A 19,130-nucleotide genomic window follows, 5' to 3' on the forward strand; every position below is an offset into this window, starting at 1 on the left:
ACGGAGTTTTGACGTTGACACTGACAAACATCAGACAGCTGGAGCCAGGGTGAAGAAACTTCCATACAACGGTCATTGAAGTGAAACTTGCTTCCAAACAGCGACATCGGTGAATAAATTCAAATACTTTTTAACTACCCTAAAACGCTCTAGATGTCGCTGCTCCTGTTTCCTTCATATTTTCATTTTTTTCTTAATTAAAATATATTTGAGAATATTGTTAATTACAATGTGAAAACTTTTTTTAAATGAAATTAATTTGTTTTAATTTAAAACTGAACATTGACATTTTTGTTATAATTTACATAATAGAGTAGTAGAAATTACTATTTAACATATGGCAACTTTGTTTTTCCTCCAAAATGGCCGGTGTTGTTTTTGTTAGGTTGAATTGAATGCATTATTGTTTTCTTAGCCATCGTTTATGAGTTCTGTGGCCCTATTAAAGTATTGAAGAGTCGAGTCAAATTCAAGTTCATTCCTTCGTACCTGCTGCTGTTCTGGTTCATCGGAGTTTTGTTCGTTCCTTCGTGAATCGCGAAGAAACTTTCTGTTATGTTCACAAGTGATCTGAGTTTTTTCAATGTGCTGTGTTCTGTGTTTAGTGTTGAAAACTTTGCCAAAAAACGCTTTTGGTGTCTAATATTATGTGTGTTCATAAATAAAGTAAAATTATTAAATTCAAAAGTTTTTGTTAACTTATTTGCATTTCCATGTGCAATGTAGAATTTTTCCAAATACATTGTTTTGAAAATACGTACACCATAAAGATAAATATTTTCAAAATAATGGATTTGAAAAAATTCTACATTGTACATCATAAAAACAATAATTCTTTGAAGGTTATGAGGGCCTATGTGTGCGTGAACTGTGTGTATGTGTGCGTGGACTTTATGTATGTATGTGTGCGTGTACTATGTATGTATGTGAGGGTTACGTACGTAGGTTAAGTACAGGGAATTTAACACCAGGCTATCAATTAGTAGGCTCAAAAATTTGACAGAGAGGGTTCTCTATTTCCTATGTATTACTTTTCTCTATGGCTGGAGCTATTTGACAAAATCGTAATCAAATCAAACAGAAATTCATTCGTTGTGAAATACAGACGTGTATCGTGTAATCGTGAAAGATAAAACATTTAGTTAATTTTTCAATTCATATAGTTTTCAAAGAAAATACAACTCGGGTAAGTTTTTCGAACAATGTCGGTAATTAAGGTTATAATGTAGGGTGGCTAAGTTTTCAGATTGAGATCCAGGACACTACAAATTTTATTTTATTTATAAATTAATTGGCTTATACACGACTGAAATTACTTTGATGTCTTAATGTGGATATTTTCAAGGTTTAGCACATATCCAGAGTTTCATATAATACTTAGAAAAACCCATTAGCCTGTTGCATCATCAAAATGAAAATAAAGTTCTCCTAAGTTTCATTAACAAAGTTACGATGTTCATTACATCATTTTTCGAGTACGATTAAATTACGATGTTTTTTTTAATTTTTAGACAAAAACCCGCATGATGATCAAACAAAATACCTGCGTGAATTCTTGAAATCCAATCACACTTCTATGTGTTATGCTTGTCTCTTGATGTTTCTTATTTAGTTTTATTAATAAAATTTCTAACTAACTTGACATACCTACCGTGGTTGTCTTTTGGAGATAATATTATTGTGATCTAATTATGTTTTTCAAAGTGATTAGGTGTTCATTAGTAGAATACATTTACTAAGAGACAGTATGCCGTGTTATCTGTGCTAGCTAATGTTAATCATCAAGGTTAATGCTTTTTGTTCTTCTTAAATTAGTCGATGCTTCCTTTAATTAAATTTAGGTACTTAGCGATATTTTTATTTAATTCTTGTTTATTTGTAAAGTTTATTTTGATCTTATATTTATATTAAATGTTTTATAAATTATGGGGTAGAATTATTGTGCCAGTAAAACTTTTATTTAATAATAATATTTAAGTCCTACAATCGTCTGCCCTTAAGACTAAGTTTAGTGACTGTCGAAGTAAATTCATAAAGTTTAAAATAAAACAGGATAAAAATAAATGTTATTATTAAGGGTCATCGTCCGTTCTAATTGCTTTAACCGGTTATTCCAACAGATAAGGTAACATTTACTAAATTGGTAACATGTTTTGATACTTAGCATGACAGTTTTTGGCAAAAAAGCACTACATTACTTTTTTGTTTTTTATGTACTTTATTAGGGATTTTTGAGACATTTCGACCGAAATCGCTAAAATGTATTCAATTTGAATCTTTACGTTTTAGCAAATTCTTATACATTTGAGAATAAATGATTAGAACTGCCTTTATTGTTACTCAAATGAATTGCTCCGAAAAATACTTGAGATAACTTTAATTTAAAAGTAAAATTTTAGAAACGGCTCGTTTAAAGATAAGTTTCTTGGTATATCCGACAAGGTAATAATATTAAACGAACTGTGACGCACAGTAATGTCGGTAATTGCGGTGGGTGTGTAAGTGACGCTTTGGAGCCAATTGGAACCACTTACTCTAATACACTCGCGAGCAAAAGTATGGAATCACTTACATGAAGTTGTTTCCACGCGATCTTGTGTACTAACGAATTTGTTAGTAACAAAAAAAGTAGCACCATTTTAAAGATTAAACTTTTAACTTTAAATTGATACCAAATTCATTTAAATCACACCGGTATTTAAAAAGATATCCCGCTTGATGTGAAGAAGTAAGAAAAAAGACATGTACCAACTGTTTGATACGTCGCGAGTTGCGGCCTATTTATCCCCTATAAAAGCACGTGATTTCGGATTTTTGCGTTCACACGTTGATCCATACACATCTCGGCTTCTTTTGACACTTTACCTGGGATTCTACACCTACAGAAGCAGCACAAATTGTTGCACTGTTGCAAGAAGGGCTCAGCCAGCGGGCTATCGCACGTCAGCTCCACATAAGCCAGTCCTGGGTTTCGAAAGTTTTAAGACGCTTTTGGGAGACTGGTGGCTTTATCCCCAGACCAAGTTCTGAACAGCGCCGGTGCACATCGCAGAGGGATGACCGTTTTTTCATGTCAACCTCTCTATGAAATCGTCATTTGACTGGCATCAACGTCCAGCAAGAGCTCAGAAATGTTCGAGGGATAGCTGTTAGCGAGTGGACAGTTCGTCTAAGATATGAGCAATAAAATTTGACTCCAAAAAGGCCTGCCACAGGCTGGAAACTGACGGCAGGTCACCGACAAGCACGCTTTCAATTAGCTTGCACTCGGAAGACGAGTAATGGAGGCGAGTTTTGTTTTCCGATGAATGCAGACTGTTTTTGCAGTGCAGCAGTCGAAGAGGTCGGGTCTATAGACGGCCTGGGGAGCGATTTGTGCAGTGCTGGTTCGCTAAAACATTGGCTTATGGGGGTGGCTTGCTCGACTTCCCATCGAGATGTGTAGGAGCAAATTGAAAGCGTGCTTATCGGTGACCTGCCGTCAGTTTCAAGCCTGTGGCAGGCCTTTTTGGAGTCAAATTCTATTGTTTATATCTTAGACGAACTGTCCACTTGCTAACAGCTATCCTACGAACATTTCTGAGCTCTTGCTGGACGTCGATACCAGTCAAATGACGATTTCGTAGAGAAGTTGACATGAAAAAACGGTTTTCCCTCTGCTATGTGCACCGGCAATGTTCAGAACTTGGTCTCGGGATAAAGCCACCAGTCTCCCGAAAGCGTCTTAAAACTTTCGAAACCCAGGACTGGCTTATGTGGAGCTGACGTGCGACAGCCCGCTGGCTGAGCCCTTCTTGCAATAGTGCAACGATTTGTGCTGCTTCTGAAGGTGTAGAATCCCAGGTAAAGTGTCAAAAGAAGCGGAGATGTGTATGGATCAACGTGTGAAAGCAAAAATCCGAAAACACTTGCTTTTATGGGGGGTAAATAGGCCGCAACTCGCGACGTATCAAACAGTTGATACATGTCTTTTTCCTTACTTCTTCACATCAGCCGGGATATCTTTTTAAATACTGGTGTGATTTAAATGAATTTGGTATCAATTTAAAGTTAAAAGTTTAATCTTTAAAATGGTGCTACTTTTTTTGTTACTAACAAATTGGTTAGTACACAAGATCGCGTGGAAACAACTTCATGTAAGTGATTCCATACTTTTGCTCGCAAGTGTAGATCACAGGAAAGTGATTGTTTCTGATTGTAGATACGCAACTGAAACTATGATTGAACCTTGTGTGAGGTCACTTGTTATTTCCTTTTTATTCCACCCTAAGCGAAATAATTTAATGAAAATAGCTAACTATAGTATCTAACATTAGATTTCGACATTGATTGAATAAATTAGAATGAAAGGGAGGTGTGATAGTGTTGATCGGCCATGGCCGCACTTTACATTATGAAATTGTAAACTCACGTCTTGGCGAAACAATATTTATTAATAAGGGGGATAGTGTATAAGTTACAAGTTAGTTACTTTTAAACGTATAATGCTGGACACTAACTGTATTTATTTTGCTCTGTATTCGTTTACTAGATAGGATAGGCAAACAGATTATTATTATTTACGTCGATAGAGATTTGCATTGTTAAGCTTTAAGTAGGTACTTATGATTCGCAGTTAAAGCATATTTTGCCTAGTGTAATGCCGATTCTTATTTAAATGAATATTGTTATATTGCAAGGTGGAAGTTTCTTAATATGTTTGACCTTCAGTAAACACCTTACTGTAGCTAGCTGTAGGTGTAGGTATGACGTGAATGAACTATTGTTTAATCCGTCACACGTGCACAACATTTATTTTGTCAGGCAGGCGTGTGCATCTGCGACAAGCGACACAAGTAAGTCGCGTTAAATAGTTTTATCAATTAATTTTAAAATGAAAAGTTATGAATGAAAGTTACCTAAATAGATAGTGAGTAATTTTATTCTTTAATAAATATTTTTTATGTATTTAAATGCCGAAATTACACATTACGTTCATGTTCTTGTTTTCGATACCTACATTACAACTACGCGCGCTCAAGAAAAGCTTACGCTCGAGAAACGCCAGTCGCTAGTGTGAATTTTGTGATATACTTGTAGTCTTCATTTCATTACTTATCTATTTCCGTGGCTGTTAGTTATTAGCTACCTAGTGATAATTGATTGATTAAAATTTTACGTTTTACAAACCTTATAATTATCTACATAACCTATCAAATAAATATCTATTATCATCCGATTGAAACTTATGATAGTGTTATAACGTTGATTAAATGAACCGCCGTTTTTACCGCCAATCTCGTAAAGTTTTCCGTATAATGATACCATTATATTAATTAAATATTAATATCCTGACTCCAGAACAAACAAAATGGACGCCCTAGCGGATATCCTGCAGCCCCACAAGGAACTGATCGGCTCCATAGCAGCGATCGTGACCATCGGTCAGATGTTCTCTGGCAGCTTCATGTGCTGGGACATCTACAAGCAGGGGAGCACAAGAGGCGTTACTATCATGCCGTTCATCGGTGGTGTGGTGATGTAAGTATTTCGTACAAATTCCAGTTGGGCAAGAAAACAAACAGTATAGTACCTAATCCTCATCATTTTGAACCTTAATTTATGACGTATAAAAAAACGTTATTGAGATTATGATGCTTACTGATAATCTTATACTTCAACAGAAAGTGTCATCAATAACAAATCTGAGCTAAGTAGATTTGCGATAACTCCAACCAAAGTATGATGAAATCCTTATAACAATGTGCAGCAAAAGTATGATTAATAATGATGAAGCATTTAAATCTAGTAACGACTTGATTTTTTCTTTAGGAGCATCCTCAATTTGAAGTATGGGTACATCCTACGTGACGACACAATGATCCTGGTTAACCTGGTTGGCCTGGCTCTCAATATCATCTACGTGATGATATACTTCCAGTACACTTCGGAGAAGGTTAAAGTATGGGCGCAGATGGGCCTGGCGGGTGCATTATCTGCTGCATTGATTGGATACGCACAGATGGAAGATCCGAAACTAGTGGAAAATAGATTCGGGTTGATTATTACGGCGCTGATGTTTTATTTGATAGCTTCGCCCCTATTTAACTTGGTAAGTCTTCTCATTCCTTTTTGTTACTTGATAAAAACAGATAATACGAGTACATAGCTGTAAAATTTACTATCGTCCTTCAGGAAACAAACTGTTATTGTTACCACGTTAATAACTTAAAAACATCATGTTATTTAGTGACGACTTTTGAATCATTAATATCCTCAAAAGGTTGGATATTGCAGTACGAATTCTAACGTTGTACGGTTGATTTTCAGAGTGAAATAATCAAGAATAAAAGTACGGAAGGCATGCCGTTCCCCATCATTCTTTCGGGTACTGTTGTCACCTTTATGTGGCTGCTCTATGGGATCACGCTGCGCAATTCATTTATTGTGGTGAGTACATCTTTAAAAACGTTCAAGTTATTATATCTGACAATAAATAATAATTAAAATGTCAAATATTGTAATACTCATACATAAATTCCATTATCTTATCAAAGAATGATTGTTATCTTAGTATTGTTTCCTTTATTATTCAATAACGATTAATTATTTATCGAATTTCATTTTCTATTAAATGAGACTTGGAATTTTCAAATGGGTTATTATATTTTTGAAACTACTAACATTTTGTAACCCATTTGTGCACCAAATGTCTCGTAAGACGGGATACTCAATTATTTAAAAATTCTGTATAGCCGTTTCAGTATGGTCTGCGATCTGCATTGAACCTAAATACGCGTCTTAATTTCATACGACACTATATTATTATTATGCTTCTATTAGACACAATTAATGATAACTGCCTCTATCCAGTATGACGGCAGCATTCCTAGACGAACTTAAGAGACTAGATTTACTATTAAGTGTTTTCTAAACCTTATTATATCCTTTTCAGATTCAAAACATCGTCGCATTTGTCCTGTGTGCAGTGCAGCTGTCGCTATTTGTGATCTACCCTTCAAAACCCAAAGAAAAGTCAAAGGCCAAAAAAGCAAAGAAAATTGACTAAATTGTAACTCGAATATTAACCACAATGATGCCTCACTAGTGTGTAGATAACTACGAACTGTGAAAAACATACAGTAATCATGGTATTTATTTTTAAAAGAATAGTGTATTTTTTGGCCATTGTACTAATCGATTCCGATATTTTATTGTACAAAGTAACAAATAGACGCTACAAATTAGCAGTTGGTATAATTGATTTTACTATAAATTACAACAAAATTAAATAATAAACAAACAGGGCAAGCTAAACAAATCCGTTTAGAAATGAATGGGATCTCCTATTAAGACAATTCCATTTAGCATTTTATATTTTAATCTTTATGTAAAATTATTGTGCAGGTATTGCATTCAATAAATTGTAATTAATTTTTAATTAAAACATTAAAAAGAACCTGATTAGTACCCGTAACAGAAGGTACAGTATTTAATTTTAGCCTTATCTGCTAGTTTATAGCTCATCCACATCAAGCGTTATGGTTGCGATTAGATAATATTTTTACGGATGGTTGACTGTTATGAAATGATAATATTTTATTGAGTCGAGATGTACGTAATGAATAGATTTAAGATTAAGTGCCCTGTTACCTATCAACGTAGTATTTTAATCGTTTTCATTTTTTGATATTTTATAATGCTTAACTAAACAATTTTTATTTCCGTATGCATTATTACTTATAGTTTGTTTAATTATCTTATCATACGACATTCCAACTCGATAGTCATTATTGTAACTCGTGTTTAATCTAATGTTCATTTGTTTTTGTTAAAGCATTAACATTTTCATGCTATGAATTTCCTTTTTATTGTATTAATCAACAGTTTATTATGATGATGTATTTATTTTAATCAACCCCTGAGAAATGCTGTTTGTGATAAGATGCAAACGTTGTGATGACATTTGTTAATGAGAATATTGTTAAGCTTACCGGTGAATAAATTTTTATAATGTTTTATTCTTATATTGTTGTTTCTTTTTTAAGTTTTTGTCTTTTGCGTAGATTTTTTGGCATGTTTCTAGGTAAATTTAACCCTATTAGTTAGTAGGTCATTATCGCTCGTTTGGTGAAATAATTTTCAATAGTGTATGAGTTGTTCACTGATTTTTTTGATCATTATAATGCTGTTTATCGTCATCGATAGAACGATATACAATCTTCTTTCTGATCAGTGTCATTGTCGGAAGAGTGATAAGTCATAGGCAGACGGAAAATAAAAAGATATAGCTTTCAGTCAGACAATGTCATTTAGAATTTTTCCAGAAATGACTCTATTAATTTAATATTTTAAAATCTTTATTTTATCTATTATCTAAACTATAATAAGAACAAATGTTACGAAATTCCAAACCACAATCTTACTTTGTTACTGTTTAGTTCTAATACAAGTTTATTTAGGATTTTTGGCTAAAATTCTTGTTCAACTTTAATTGGACCACAAACATGATTTCCTTGGGAAGGTCGTATTTATTAAGATCTGCGAGAAACACTTGGCTATCATGTAATCCCATGGTACGTAAGAATTTACTCTGGAAATCCTGTCAGTATTTTGATGTTTGGTCACCCTAGTCACCGCGGAAAACATTATGTAGTTTAAAGGGAAGTTGTGTTGTTGAAAATTAATGTTTCTAAATATTTCAGTACATTATGAGCCTTCAGGCATCTTCCAAAGCAGAATCTTTCCTCAGCGGCACTAATGCCAATTTTCTTGAAGCCCAATACTTGGACTGGGCGAAGGCTAAAGGAGCCATTGATAACGTAAGCGACAACCACTTAATTTTTGTATTTTTATATCTTAAAAATACTTGATATTATTATTATATCTATAGGAAAATAGAAAATTCCTTGTTGAAGTCGTTTGTGAACTTTTGGACCTTACTTTACCTAACTAAACAGGTGTTATTTTGGGAGGTACCAGGGTTCCAGTCACCTTGCATAGATTTAATTTAAATTATATAATTTTAAACGTGGTGTTACAGTCCTGGGACAATTTTTACGATAGCCTCAACGGGCCAGCACTGAAAATAGAAGAGTTCGAAGATGAATTCAGTCCGAAGACTGTCAGTAAGTTTAACTTAATAAGTAGTAATAGTTATTTAAATTAAACTTGTCGCTTGCATCCAAATTAGTAAATTACCTATTATTACGTTATTTACATTACAGAACCACGCCAAAAAGAGAAAAAGGGTGAAGCCTCGAAAGAAATCATAACTCTTCACCTAGCAGTACAGAATCTTATTAGAAGTTACCAGGTCAGTATCTCGCTGTGACCCTCTTATACCAACTTCAGAATAAAGTTTTTTCAGTTATTTTGGAGAAAAAATGACACTTTTTATATGCTATTAGGCGCGAGGTCACCTGCTTGCTAAAACCGATCCCCTGGGATTGGCCCTGGCGGCAAGGTTCATCAAGAAGCGAACCACGGACGAGACTAAAGGCGTGGATTGCAGGATCGTCTCCAGGGAGCTTGGAACTATATTGTGTATGTAAATACTTGTATACACCTATACCTACTATTTTCAGAGATATAAAGTTTCTAACTGAACCAAAATGTTGCAGGCGAAAAGCACATGGACATGGTGTTCGAACTTCCTGATAGAACATTTATTGGAGGGAAGGAGAAATCTTTGACTCTTCGGTTAGTTAAAATCCTTTCGTTAGCGACATCAGTTAACGTTAGAAAGGTTGAATTATTATTGTTTAACTTGAGTATCATTGCCTGAGTGACTTTAGTCATGTGCTCTTGAGTCGAAGTTTGAGCAATTCAATGGTTTTTCCAATTTCAGAGATATCATCCACAGACTTGAGACAAGTTACTGTGGTCCAATCGGGGTGGAGTACATGCACCTCTATGATTTAGACTGCATCCAGTACATCCGGGAGCGCATGGAGATGCCGGGGGCTTTTGACCGCAGTGTCGAAGAAAAACGGCTCATTATGAGGCGTCTCACCAAAGCGGTCTTGTTAGTTTTCACCATTTTGAAATTTGATAACGATTTTTTACCAATTAACCTACCAATACCTTCCTTCTTCTTTATATTAGCCTAGAAAAGTACTTCGCGACCAAGTGGCCAGCGGAGAAGCGTTTTGGGCTCGAGGGTGGCGAGAGCATGATTGTGCTCCTGGAGGAGATCGTGGACTCCGGCACCAAGCTCGGCGTGCAGTCCATCGTCATGGCGATGCAGCATAGAGGTAATGACAAAGGAGATAGGATACGTAAACATAATTAACAGTATTGTTATTGTCAGCGTACAATACTTTTATTTTTGTCAGGTCGACTAAACATGCTTGTGAACGTTTGCCGCAAGCAGCTGACGGATATCTTCGCACAATTCAAACCTATGGAGCCCAAAGAGCCGGCTAGTATTATCTTTTCTTTCAGTAAACACATAGCATCCATTATTTAGCTCTTGTATTTTTTTTATGCAGCACAAAACAGATATTTGGTATATGATAACTGAATTTAAAAAATACTCCATCCATATTCAAGGAATCACGTTTATGGTACAGGGTTCCGGAGACATCAAGTATCACTTGGGGACCTACATCCACCGGTTCATCAGACGCACCAACAAGTATATCAAGGTCTCCATGAGCGCGAACCCCTCGCATCTGGAGGTGGTCTCGCCTGTCGTCGTCGGGAAAGCTAAAGCAGAGCAGTTTTGGAAGGGAGACAGCAATGGTGATAAGGTGCAAAGTTTCACCATTCTACAGGCTTACTTACATAACTATTGTAGGTATTTTTCTCTCAGTACACAATTATTATCATCGTGAATCATGTCGTCACACTCGTAGATCGCATTTAGTTGTAAATGTGTCTAGTCATGCTTTATAGCGATTCTAAGCTTGCTAACATCGCAAAGTAGGTGAGTAGGTAAGGTATTTACGTTCGCTTAATTATATGACTTGCACAAAGTAGACTTTTTTAGGCATTAAGTAGGTAACTACCTACTCTGTCTAAATTGGTGTTTATTAAAGATTTATGCCTCTGATGCTGATATAGGTGATGGCAATAATAATGCACGGCGACGCGGCGTTCTCTGGCCAAGGCGTGGTCTTCGAGACGATGCACCTCAGCAACCTGCCGGATTTCGACACTCACGGCTCTATCCACATCGTATGCAACAACCAAATCGGGTACACCACGGACCCTCGTTTCGCGAGAAGCTCGCCATATTGCTCAGGTCTTAATGATTGTATTTTATCAGTAGTTGAGCGTTGTAGACTGTAGTGTAACACAAGGCTTTGGATTTAAACTCATAATAAATAAAAGATGACACTGTATAATATCGGATTCAGCTTCAATTTAATGATAAAATTCACTCATCAGGATTCTCGATTAAAAGGGTTCAGATATTAAATTCCTATTTCCAACGTGTTAGTAAAATCTGACACCTCAATTTATGCTATTCAAAGCGCCCTGCTTTCATTTTATTTGCTTCTACCGTCAATCAGACGTGGCCAAATGCGTGGACGCGCCCGTGCTGCACGTGAACGCGGACGACGCGGAGGCGGTGGCGCACGTGGCGCGCATCGCCATCGAGTACCGCTGCAAGTTCAAGAAGGACGTCGTGCTCGACCTCGTGTGCTACCGCCGCTTCGGCCACAGCGAGGAGGACGAGCCCAGCTTCACGCAGCCCTTTATGTACAAGAAGATCCGCAGCATGAGCACCGGTTAGCCCTTCATATCTGCAGCCTTTGAAACTGCTTCATAGGGCCCATAATGTCACCATAGCTACCAAATCGCTACGAGTGCATTACCGCAGCAAAATTTATATAAATGTTGTGCTTTAGAGAGTCGAGAGTATAGCAGATAATTAGTCCATCGTGAGCAGAAATTTGTCCACTAATAGCAAAATTCGTTCAAATTATAGTTTAAAAGTTATTAGGAAAAAACAGATTTTGCTGGGGTAATGTTTCAAACATTACCCCAGCAATTTTTTTTTTTAAAGTCGTTCTATCCCGGAACCAAATACATGGATAGATAGCTTTTGTTGCGAAGTAATTTGTCCACGAATAGCAAAATTTGTTCGTGTTCCGGTTTTCAAGTTATTCAGAATTTTGCTGGGGTAATGTTTTGTGATGTCCTAGATCTCGTAAATGGCTCAACGCAGAAGTTTGAAAAAAATACCACTGATAGACCTTGATATGTCCAAATTAGTTCAAGCATTAGTCATTGATTTGAATGATAAACACCAGTGTAATTAAATGATTTCGAAAATCAGATAAAACGGTTTTGTGAGTAAACCAGTACTCTTACAATCGAATAAAAAAGTGTAGCATGTACCCTTGGTACACCTTTATAACCACAGTAAATATAAATGATGTGGCTTTGCGCAAAAGAGAGATTTCAAGAAATTCAATTTATTTTAACAGTCTTACTTTCGTGGCCGAATACGCAATTCCCTTATAACAAGGGAACATGGCATACAATGGACAAATTAAAATGTTCCTTGAATAAGCTATCCTGTTAATTTCAGCTTTATATTACGGCTTATAAGAAAGTTATCGGACTGCAAAAAAATATCAGGAATTCTTCTATAAGCCGACCAAATTATAAAGGTCACAAAAAAGCGATTTTTATTCGATTGTAAGAGTACTGGTTTACTCACAAATCCGTTTTATCTGATTTTCGAAATCATTTAATTACACTGGTGTTTATCATTCAAATCAATGACTAATGCTTGAACTAATTTGGACATATCAAGGTCTATCATTGGTATTTTTTTCAAACTTCTGCGTTGAGCCATTTACGAGATCTGGGACATCACAAAACATTACCCCCGCAAAATTCTGAATAACTTGAGAACCGGAACACGAACAAATTTTGCTATTCGTGGACAAATTACTACGCAACAAAAGCTATCTATCCATGTATTTGGTTCCGGGATAGAACGACTTTCAAAAAAAAATTTTGCTGGGGTAATGTTTGAAACATTACCCCAGCAAAATTTGTTTTTTCCTAATAACTTTAAAACTATAATTTGAACGAATTTTGCTATTAGTGGACAATTTTCTGCTCACGATGGACTAATTATCTGCTATACTCTCGACTCTCTAAAGCACAACATTTATAAATATTTTGCTGCGGTAATGCACTCAATCGCTACATTTTCGGTTATCAAACTGATACCAGGATTACCAGCTGAGGTAAACCGTTTTAAACATTTTGTAGGTCCCAATAAGATGGCTCTAAGTCTTGCAAAGAGATGACGTCATAATTCTGACTGCATATTTTTTTCAGTGGATAAAATATACGCCGATAAGCTGAAATCAGAAGGGGTAGTGAATGACGGTGACATTAAGCAATGGGAGAAAGAGTACATGGACACCTTAAACAAACATTTTGAACTTGCCAAGAAGGTTACCAAGCTTAGTATCATGGACTGGATCGACACTCCGTGGACTGGCTTCTTCGAGGCCAGGGATCCCAAAAAGGTGAACGTTTTATCTACTTTTTAGATACCTATATTAGATTCAATAAAATACCAATCCATCGCAACAGGTCCTGTACCTATTACAATACCATAATTTTTGTTCCTTAGATCGAGGATACAGGCATTAGTGACGCCACCATATCAACGATTTCGGGACATTTCTGCAAGCCTCCCGAACCATGGGCATTTGAAGTGCATAAAGGTGTCAATAGGATCTTGGCTAATCGAGAAAAAATGGCGAGTCTTTTAATAATTTGCTTGTTGTAAATTATAATCATAGAGTGTTAGAACTTATTGCCATGATTGATTCTTGCAGATTAAGGAAGGTATTGCTGATTGGGCAATGGGTGAGGCGCTGGCAGTGGGCTCCTTACTTCGAGATAAAATACACATTAGGTTTACTGGTGAAGATGTTGAGCGAGGCACTATGGCTCACAGGTAAAATCATCATCGATACTCATAATAATATCATGGATGGTTTTGTATTTTGTGTTTTAAGACCTCTCCATAAATTCTTTTGTTGATGTGTAGGCACCACGTGTATCATCACCAAGCTGTGGATGGTGCAACGTATCGTGTAATGGATCAGCTATATCCAGACCAGGCACATTATAGTCTTCACAACAGCTCACTTTCAGAATTTGGTGAATATTTTTTTGAATAAATTGCTGAACTAGATCTAATTATTTTTCTTCTCAATATTATAGTAGCTCAGCATTTGTCTTAATTATTTTATTTTACAGGAGTACTGGGTTTTGAAGTAGGCTATTCTTACTCGAGCCCTTACCTTCTGACCATCTGGGAGGCGCAGTACGGCGACTTTGCAGACACAGCGCAGCCTGTGTTCGACACCTTTATACAAAACGGGGAGAGCAAGTGGGTGTGTCAGTCTGGCATTGTAGTGCAACTGCCTCATGGAATTGATGGCGCTGTTAGTATAATCAATAGATGTTTTTAGTTACTGTTTCTTCAACTAAAAAGGTACACGAGTTCTTCAGTTTTTCTATAGAATGTTTACTTCTATTAAAGTTAGATGCAACATTTTAGGGCCCGGAGCACTCATCGGGAAGAGTAGAGCGGTACTTGCAGGCAGCTGATGATGACGAAGACATTATTCCTGACCTTGATGACAAGGATATGGCATGTAAGTGACCTAATGCACGTCTGTTATTTTATCAATTGTCTTTATTTTCCTCCACAACTAGTAGGTAATCGTCTTATAAATATTTATTCCAAACTACATAGTACGATCAAAAAAAAATTTTTTTTTTCAGTAAAACAACTCCGCGCCGCCAACTGGATCGTGGCGAATGTGACAACGCCGGCAAACTATTTCCACTTGATACGGCGGCAGGTGGCGCTGCCGTTCCGCAAGCCGCTCATCCTCATGACGCCGAAGGTCGGCCTCAAACATCCTTACTACAGGTCCAAGTTCGCGGATTTCAAGCCGGGGACGTCATTCCAGAGGTAAAAAATCAATAATTACCACTTGGTCTGCGATATAGTTTAGCACACTTCTTGCTATTTGCTTATAAACACCTATGTCATTAACATTATTATAGAATCAGCATTTGCCTAGGGAGTGTGCATGATCCAATTCTCGTAATAGCGTCACTTATCGGATGGTCTGTCGATCAAACATCATCTTTCTTAAAGTGAATAATTCTCTTTTACTTCAATTTACAGAGCAATACCAGAAATGGGACCTGCCTCCCAAAAACCTGAATGCGTGAAGAAGCTCATCTTCTGTTCGGGTAAAGTGGCTATCACGATAGACGAACTGCGCAAAGAGAAGAAAATGGAGGACAAGATCGCTATGTGCCGCATTGAACAGCTCTATCCGTTCCCGTATGATGTGGTTCTGCGGGAGTTTTGCAAGTACGAACAGGCTAAGGTGTTCTTTTGCCAGGAGGAGCACAAGAATCAGGGCCCGTGGGTATTCTGTCGCTTGAGATTGGAAAACTTATTTGGGAAAAAAATTGGGTTAGTTTTTCATCGAAATGTGCTATTAGTAGTCATAATATTAAACAAACTAAAAAATACCTTTATAAAATACTTTATATTGGTTTCAGGTGTATTACTCGACCCTCCAGCCCTGCTTCGGCTACTGGAATCAAGTGGATACACGCAAAAGAACTGAAGGAGCTCAAAGAAAAAATTATTCAAATATAGTTAATTTAATAAAATTATAAAAATGTACAAGTCTTGTCAATAAATCACCAAGTGGAATTTGTAACATTTTGCATTTTATTTCACTTTTCCTTTGAAACAGTCTCCTCGCGGGTTGATTTAAAAATATTTCACTTATAGGTAAGATATATACCTATTTAGTCATCATCATCATAATTATTAATTTCAGCCACAGGACGTCCACTGCTGAAACTATTTAGTGCGCCGTGTTAATTGTATTGTTGACTTAATGCAATGTGGCATTTTCTCCCAGTCAACCTTATTAATGTGTATACTGTATTTGAATAGGAGGTGTTTAGAAAATCAAGCGCATCTTTGACTTCAAACTTATGTTGGTGATTTTCACGTTGTAGGTACTTATTTTGAAATGTCCTGAAAAAATCTGTAGGTATTGTGGTCACCTTGCTGAGTATGTACGAATAAATTCGGACTACAGTTAGTGGAATTCGGACCGGTTTTATAGAAATGTCAATGTCAAAAACATATGGTTCACTTCACTTCATTGCGTACCTGTCAGTCAATCGTTTGAAAACAAACATCGAAAAAGTGTTTTAGACTATACTGAATCATGTCTTACTTCGACTTTTTTTGTAATAATATTGAAAATAGTAAACCAGATAACTCAGAAAAAATCAAAGGAACTTGCTACTCCATGTGTCCGCAAGCTGAAGTAACTTTGTAAGTTTGCAACTTTTCCTAACCTACATTTTGTGAAACTACTTAAAATGTTTATAAAAAATTTGCTCTATTATCTTGTATTTTGTAGACGCGAAAGAGAAAAGCTAGTTCACGTGTTGGAAGTGGTTGGCGACTCTCGAAAACTGGTAAAATGCTACAGTCGGTCAGCGGCAGATTCTAACATGGCAGTACCGCATTTATTGCGCCCTTACAGTGTGCTAAAGGATACTGTGCAATATTTATTGCGTGAGTAAGTAGCAGATTAAAGAATACATTAAATTACTAGTCAAGATTTAATTTACTATTGTTTATTATCATTGGAAAATTTGTGTCTTGTTTATATTATTTAGAGATTCCAATATTTCAGTGTAATAAAACGCAAAGGTATATCTTCACTGGTGATGTACGACTTCCTGAATGACCGTCTGAGAGCTGTTCGACAAGATATAACTATACAAAGGTTACCAGCAGCTGAATGTGCCTGCCTCCTAGAACCTATGGTCAGGTTTTATGTGTATTTTGGATACAAGTGAGTTTGCATTCTACTTCTCAAGATAATTTTGATCATTAAAATAAATTGAGAGTATTTTCAGCGAGAATAATATCTACAAATAGCTTGATTCAACTCTATAATATTTTTTCAGGTTTATCAATCTCAAGCCTGGAGATTTTGACCAAGTGCTCAATAAGAAATACCTTTTGGAAAGCCTGAAATGGTTCCTGTACTGTTGTGATGTCATAGACCAAACATCCAAAGTTGAAGAAGATTCACTCAACAGTTTCATGTCAAAACTAGACATAAACAAACAAAGCCCAGTCTATGACAGGGTATTGATGGAAAGTCTGTACATTTTGTGCAATTTGGATGATATTCATCCACTCTTGAGATACATAGGGCTCCCTAAAGAACTGAAAAGGTAATGGGCATCAGTCATCAATAAAGTTTCTATGTATCTTAAAATTTCATTGAACATTTTCTGTTTCAGGAATCCTACTTTAGAATTAGCTTATAAAACAGCAATTGCTAACTGGAATGGAAACTACATGTTTGTATGTAGTATGATTGAGAAACTATGCCCACTGTCTTTCTGTGCATTGAGCTCTTATCTTCCAAGCATACAAAGGTAACATTCTGAACCCTGTTAATTTCTAACTTATGTATGACAACAACACAGCATTGTTGCATTAACTTATGTAGCTGTAATATGTGGTTTTACAACAAAAGTGTATATTCAAATGGGCTGTCACAGTACATGATCCTACTGTTCTATTTAATCAATGACCCCTACTGTAACTGTACTGTACTTCTCCCTCCACAAGAACCTAGGTATAGATGACCCACGCTGAACTGTCCCACCAAACTCAATTACAGGGGAGGGCTACCATCGTTCAACTATATGGTTTCCAACATGGCAGAAATCGGAACCAGCGATCCGGTATTGACGGTGGCGCCCCACTGTCAATGTCATGGATAGGACAGTTCAGTATTTTGGAACTATATGTACTCAATTATGCTCTATGCCTGTAATTATTACTTTTTTACCAGGCTTGGCCTGCGAGTGATGAGCCATGCCTACAGCAGTAAACAGCTCACGGTGCCCGCGTCAATAGTGCGGCGCTGGCTGTATTTCACCAGCGACCACGAAGCCTTGTCTGTCTGCAGACACTACGGCCTGAAGACCGAGGAGACCCGCGTGAGGTTCAACAAAATGGACTTTAGGACTGATGTGACTTTGGTAAATTTCCAACCTAACACCGTTTTTATTGCTTGCCAGTTACTGTTGTTGTAGATTATGTAGATGTTTCATAGTGTTTTGCATCCTTGATTCTTGCTTTGCCTGCCTAATAGCAGTGGATTGTATCTAAAAATATGCGACGTAAGGCAACAATAAAGGCGTACACAGTAAAAAAAAATCAACGTGACGTGGCAGTCTGTATAAATAACGTACAAAAGACTGATCTGGGGAAGAAAAACAAAAAAATGCACATACCTTTAGCGCCTGGTGACATGTTACCAACAATGCGCAAGAGCACATAGGCGGCCACGGTCAGATGTAAAATACATTACATAGCCCTCTTTTTCAGTACACAATAATCACAAGACACACAAGTTCGATGGATATCAATAGCAATATTACACAAATAACACAAAATATAGTGAAACACAAATAATTTACGGGAGCGGTACCGATACTACCCTCAACTCTGCTTTGCCACCGAAAAACTTAACCACAGATTAACGGAAGAACAGCGACATCTGGCGTCACTGCAAAGCCACTTGTGGCGCCGCCATGTCGATAGGAACAGGAACTCTTTTTATGGATAGGAACAGGATGAGGAAATTCATTCTGTTCACGGATTACAGAATCGAATCAAAATAAATACTTACTTATAAATCGTTCATGTTAGGTATTGGATTGGCGCAAGTGCGCAACCAGTTCACTTATTTGTTTTGCAAAACTATTAAAAATTGTTTAGGTTTTTTTGATATAGTATAAGAACGAAGCCTTCTTTTGTTTGTTTCAGCACCAACTGGAAAAGCATTTACTTCACAATGAGAAACTTAATCTTCATAACATGGAAGAAATCTTTATCACTTGCCAATAAGATTTAAATTTTTTATATTAATATAATAATTCATAGTTGATTATTTTTATTACCTAATTATGTGCAATTCTGATCTCATTTGTGTTAATTAATGTTAGTGTAATTAAGGTTCCTAATTAATATAATTTTATATTGAAATAAAAAAACGAATTTATAAAGGAATCCTTTATTTGTT

At 36.4% G+C, this 19,130-nt stretch overlaps 3 protein-coding genes across 3 annotated transcripts; all 3 read left to right on the forward strand.

Annotated features, from left to right (window-relative positions):
* The first annotated feature begins 1,050 nt into the window (after window positions 1-1,050).
* Window positions 1,051-8,006, forward strand: LOC114353490 (sugar transporter SWEET1). Its single transcript, XM_028305518.1, has 5 exons — window positions 1,051-1,186; window positions 5,341-5,520; window positions 5,812-6,091; window positions 6,310-6,429; window positions 6,935-8,006. Exons 2-5 carry the CDS (start codon window positions 5,351-5,353, stop codon window positions 7,046-7,048), a joined length of 684 nt encoding a protein of 227 aa, XP_028161319.1. The 5' UTR covers window positions 1,051-1,186; window positions 5,341-5,350; the 3' UTR covers window positions 7,049-8,006.
* A 355-nt stretch (window positions 8,007-8,361) lies between these two features.
* Window positions 8,362-15,670, forward strand: LOC114353493 (2-oxoglutarate dehydrogenase, mitochondrial). The gene is made up of 21 exons (XM_028305523.1): window positions 8,362-8,555; window positions 8,685-8,801; window positions 9,023-9,107; window positions 9,207-9,295; window positions 9,390-9,525; window positions 9,603-9,681; window positions 9,830-10,006; window positions 10,087-10,235; window positions 10,317-10,402; window positions 10,554-10,733; window positions 11,047-11,227; window positions 11,499-11,717; window positions 13,288-13,481; window positions 13,589-13,717; window positions 13,797-13,918; window positions 14,012-14,124; window positions 14,224-14,411; window positions 14,528-14,624; window positions 14,755-14,947; window positions 15,167-15,463; window positions 15,553-15,670. Exons 1-21 carry the CDS (start codon window positions 8,487-8,489, stop codon window positions 15,650-15,652), a joined length of 3,000 nt encoding a protein of 999 aa, XP_028161324.1. The 5' UTR covers window positions 8,362-8,486; the 3' UTR covers window positions 15,653-15,670.
* A 568-nt stretch (window positions 15,671-16,238) lies between these two features.
* LOC114353475 (SAC3 domain-containing protein 1) lies at window positions 16,239-19,111 on the forward strand. Its single transcript, XM_028305502.1, has 7 exons — window positions 16,239-16,348; window positions 16,437-16,598; window positions 16,716-16,877; window positions 16,993-17,265; window positions 17,335-17,472; window positions 17,895-18,084; window positions 18,875-19,111. Exons 1-7 carry the CDS (start codon window positions 16,239-16,241, stop codon window positions 18,953-18,955), a joined length of 1,116 nt encoding a protein of 371 aa, XP_028161303.1. The 3' UTR covers window positions 18,956-19,111.
* The last annotated feature ends 19 nt before the right edge of the window (window positions 19,112-19,130 follow it).

This window comes from Ostrinia furnacalis, unplaced genomic scaffold (genome assembly GCF_004193835.3).
Source record: "Ostrinia furnacalis isolate ACB-3 unplaced genomic scaffold, ASM419383v2 OfSCF1700, whole genome shotgun sequence".
Classification (NCBI taxonomy): Eukaryota; Metazoa; Arthropoda; class Insecta; order Lepidoptera; family Crambidae; genus Ostrinia; species Ostrinia furnacalis.

Coding starts and splice junctions, on each gene's coding strand:
- LOC114353490 (XM_028305518.1), top strand. CDS start 5,351: ATGGACGCCCTAGCGGATATCCTGCAGCCCCACAAGGAACTGATCGGC. Junction 5,521..5,811: donor TTCATCGGTGGTGTGGTGAT/GTAAGTATTTCG, acceptor TTTTTTCTTTAG/GAGCATCCTCAATTTGAAGT. Junction 6,092..6,309: donor CTTCGCCCCTATTTAACTTG/GTAAGTCTTCTC, acceptor GTTGATTTTCAG/AGTGAAATAATCAAGAATAA.
- LOC114353493 (XM_028305523.1), top strand. CDS start 8,487: ATGATTTCCTTGGGAAGGTCGTATTTATTAAGATCTGCGAGAAACACT. Junction 9,296..9,389: donor ATCTTATTAGAAGTTACCAG/GTCAGTATCTCG, acceptor ATATGCTATTAG/GCGCGAGGTCACCTGCTTGC. Junction 14,412..14,527: donor CTCATGGAATTGATGGCGCT/GTTAGTATAATC, acceptor GCAACATTTTAG/GGCCCGGAGCACTCATCGGG.
- LOC114353475 (XM_028305502.1), top strand. CDS start 16,239: ATGTCTTACTTCGACTTTTTTTGTAATAATATTGAAAATAGTAAACCA. Junction 16,878..16,992: donor TATGTGTATTTTGGATACAA/GTGAGTTTGCAT, acceptor ATATTTTTTCAG/GTTTATCAATCTCAAGCCTG. Junction 17,266..17,334: donor CTCCCTAAAGAACTGAAAAG/GTAATGGGCATC, acceptor TTTCTGTTTCAG/GAATCCTACTTTAGAATTAG.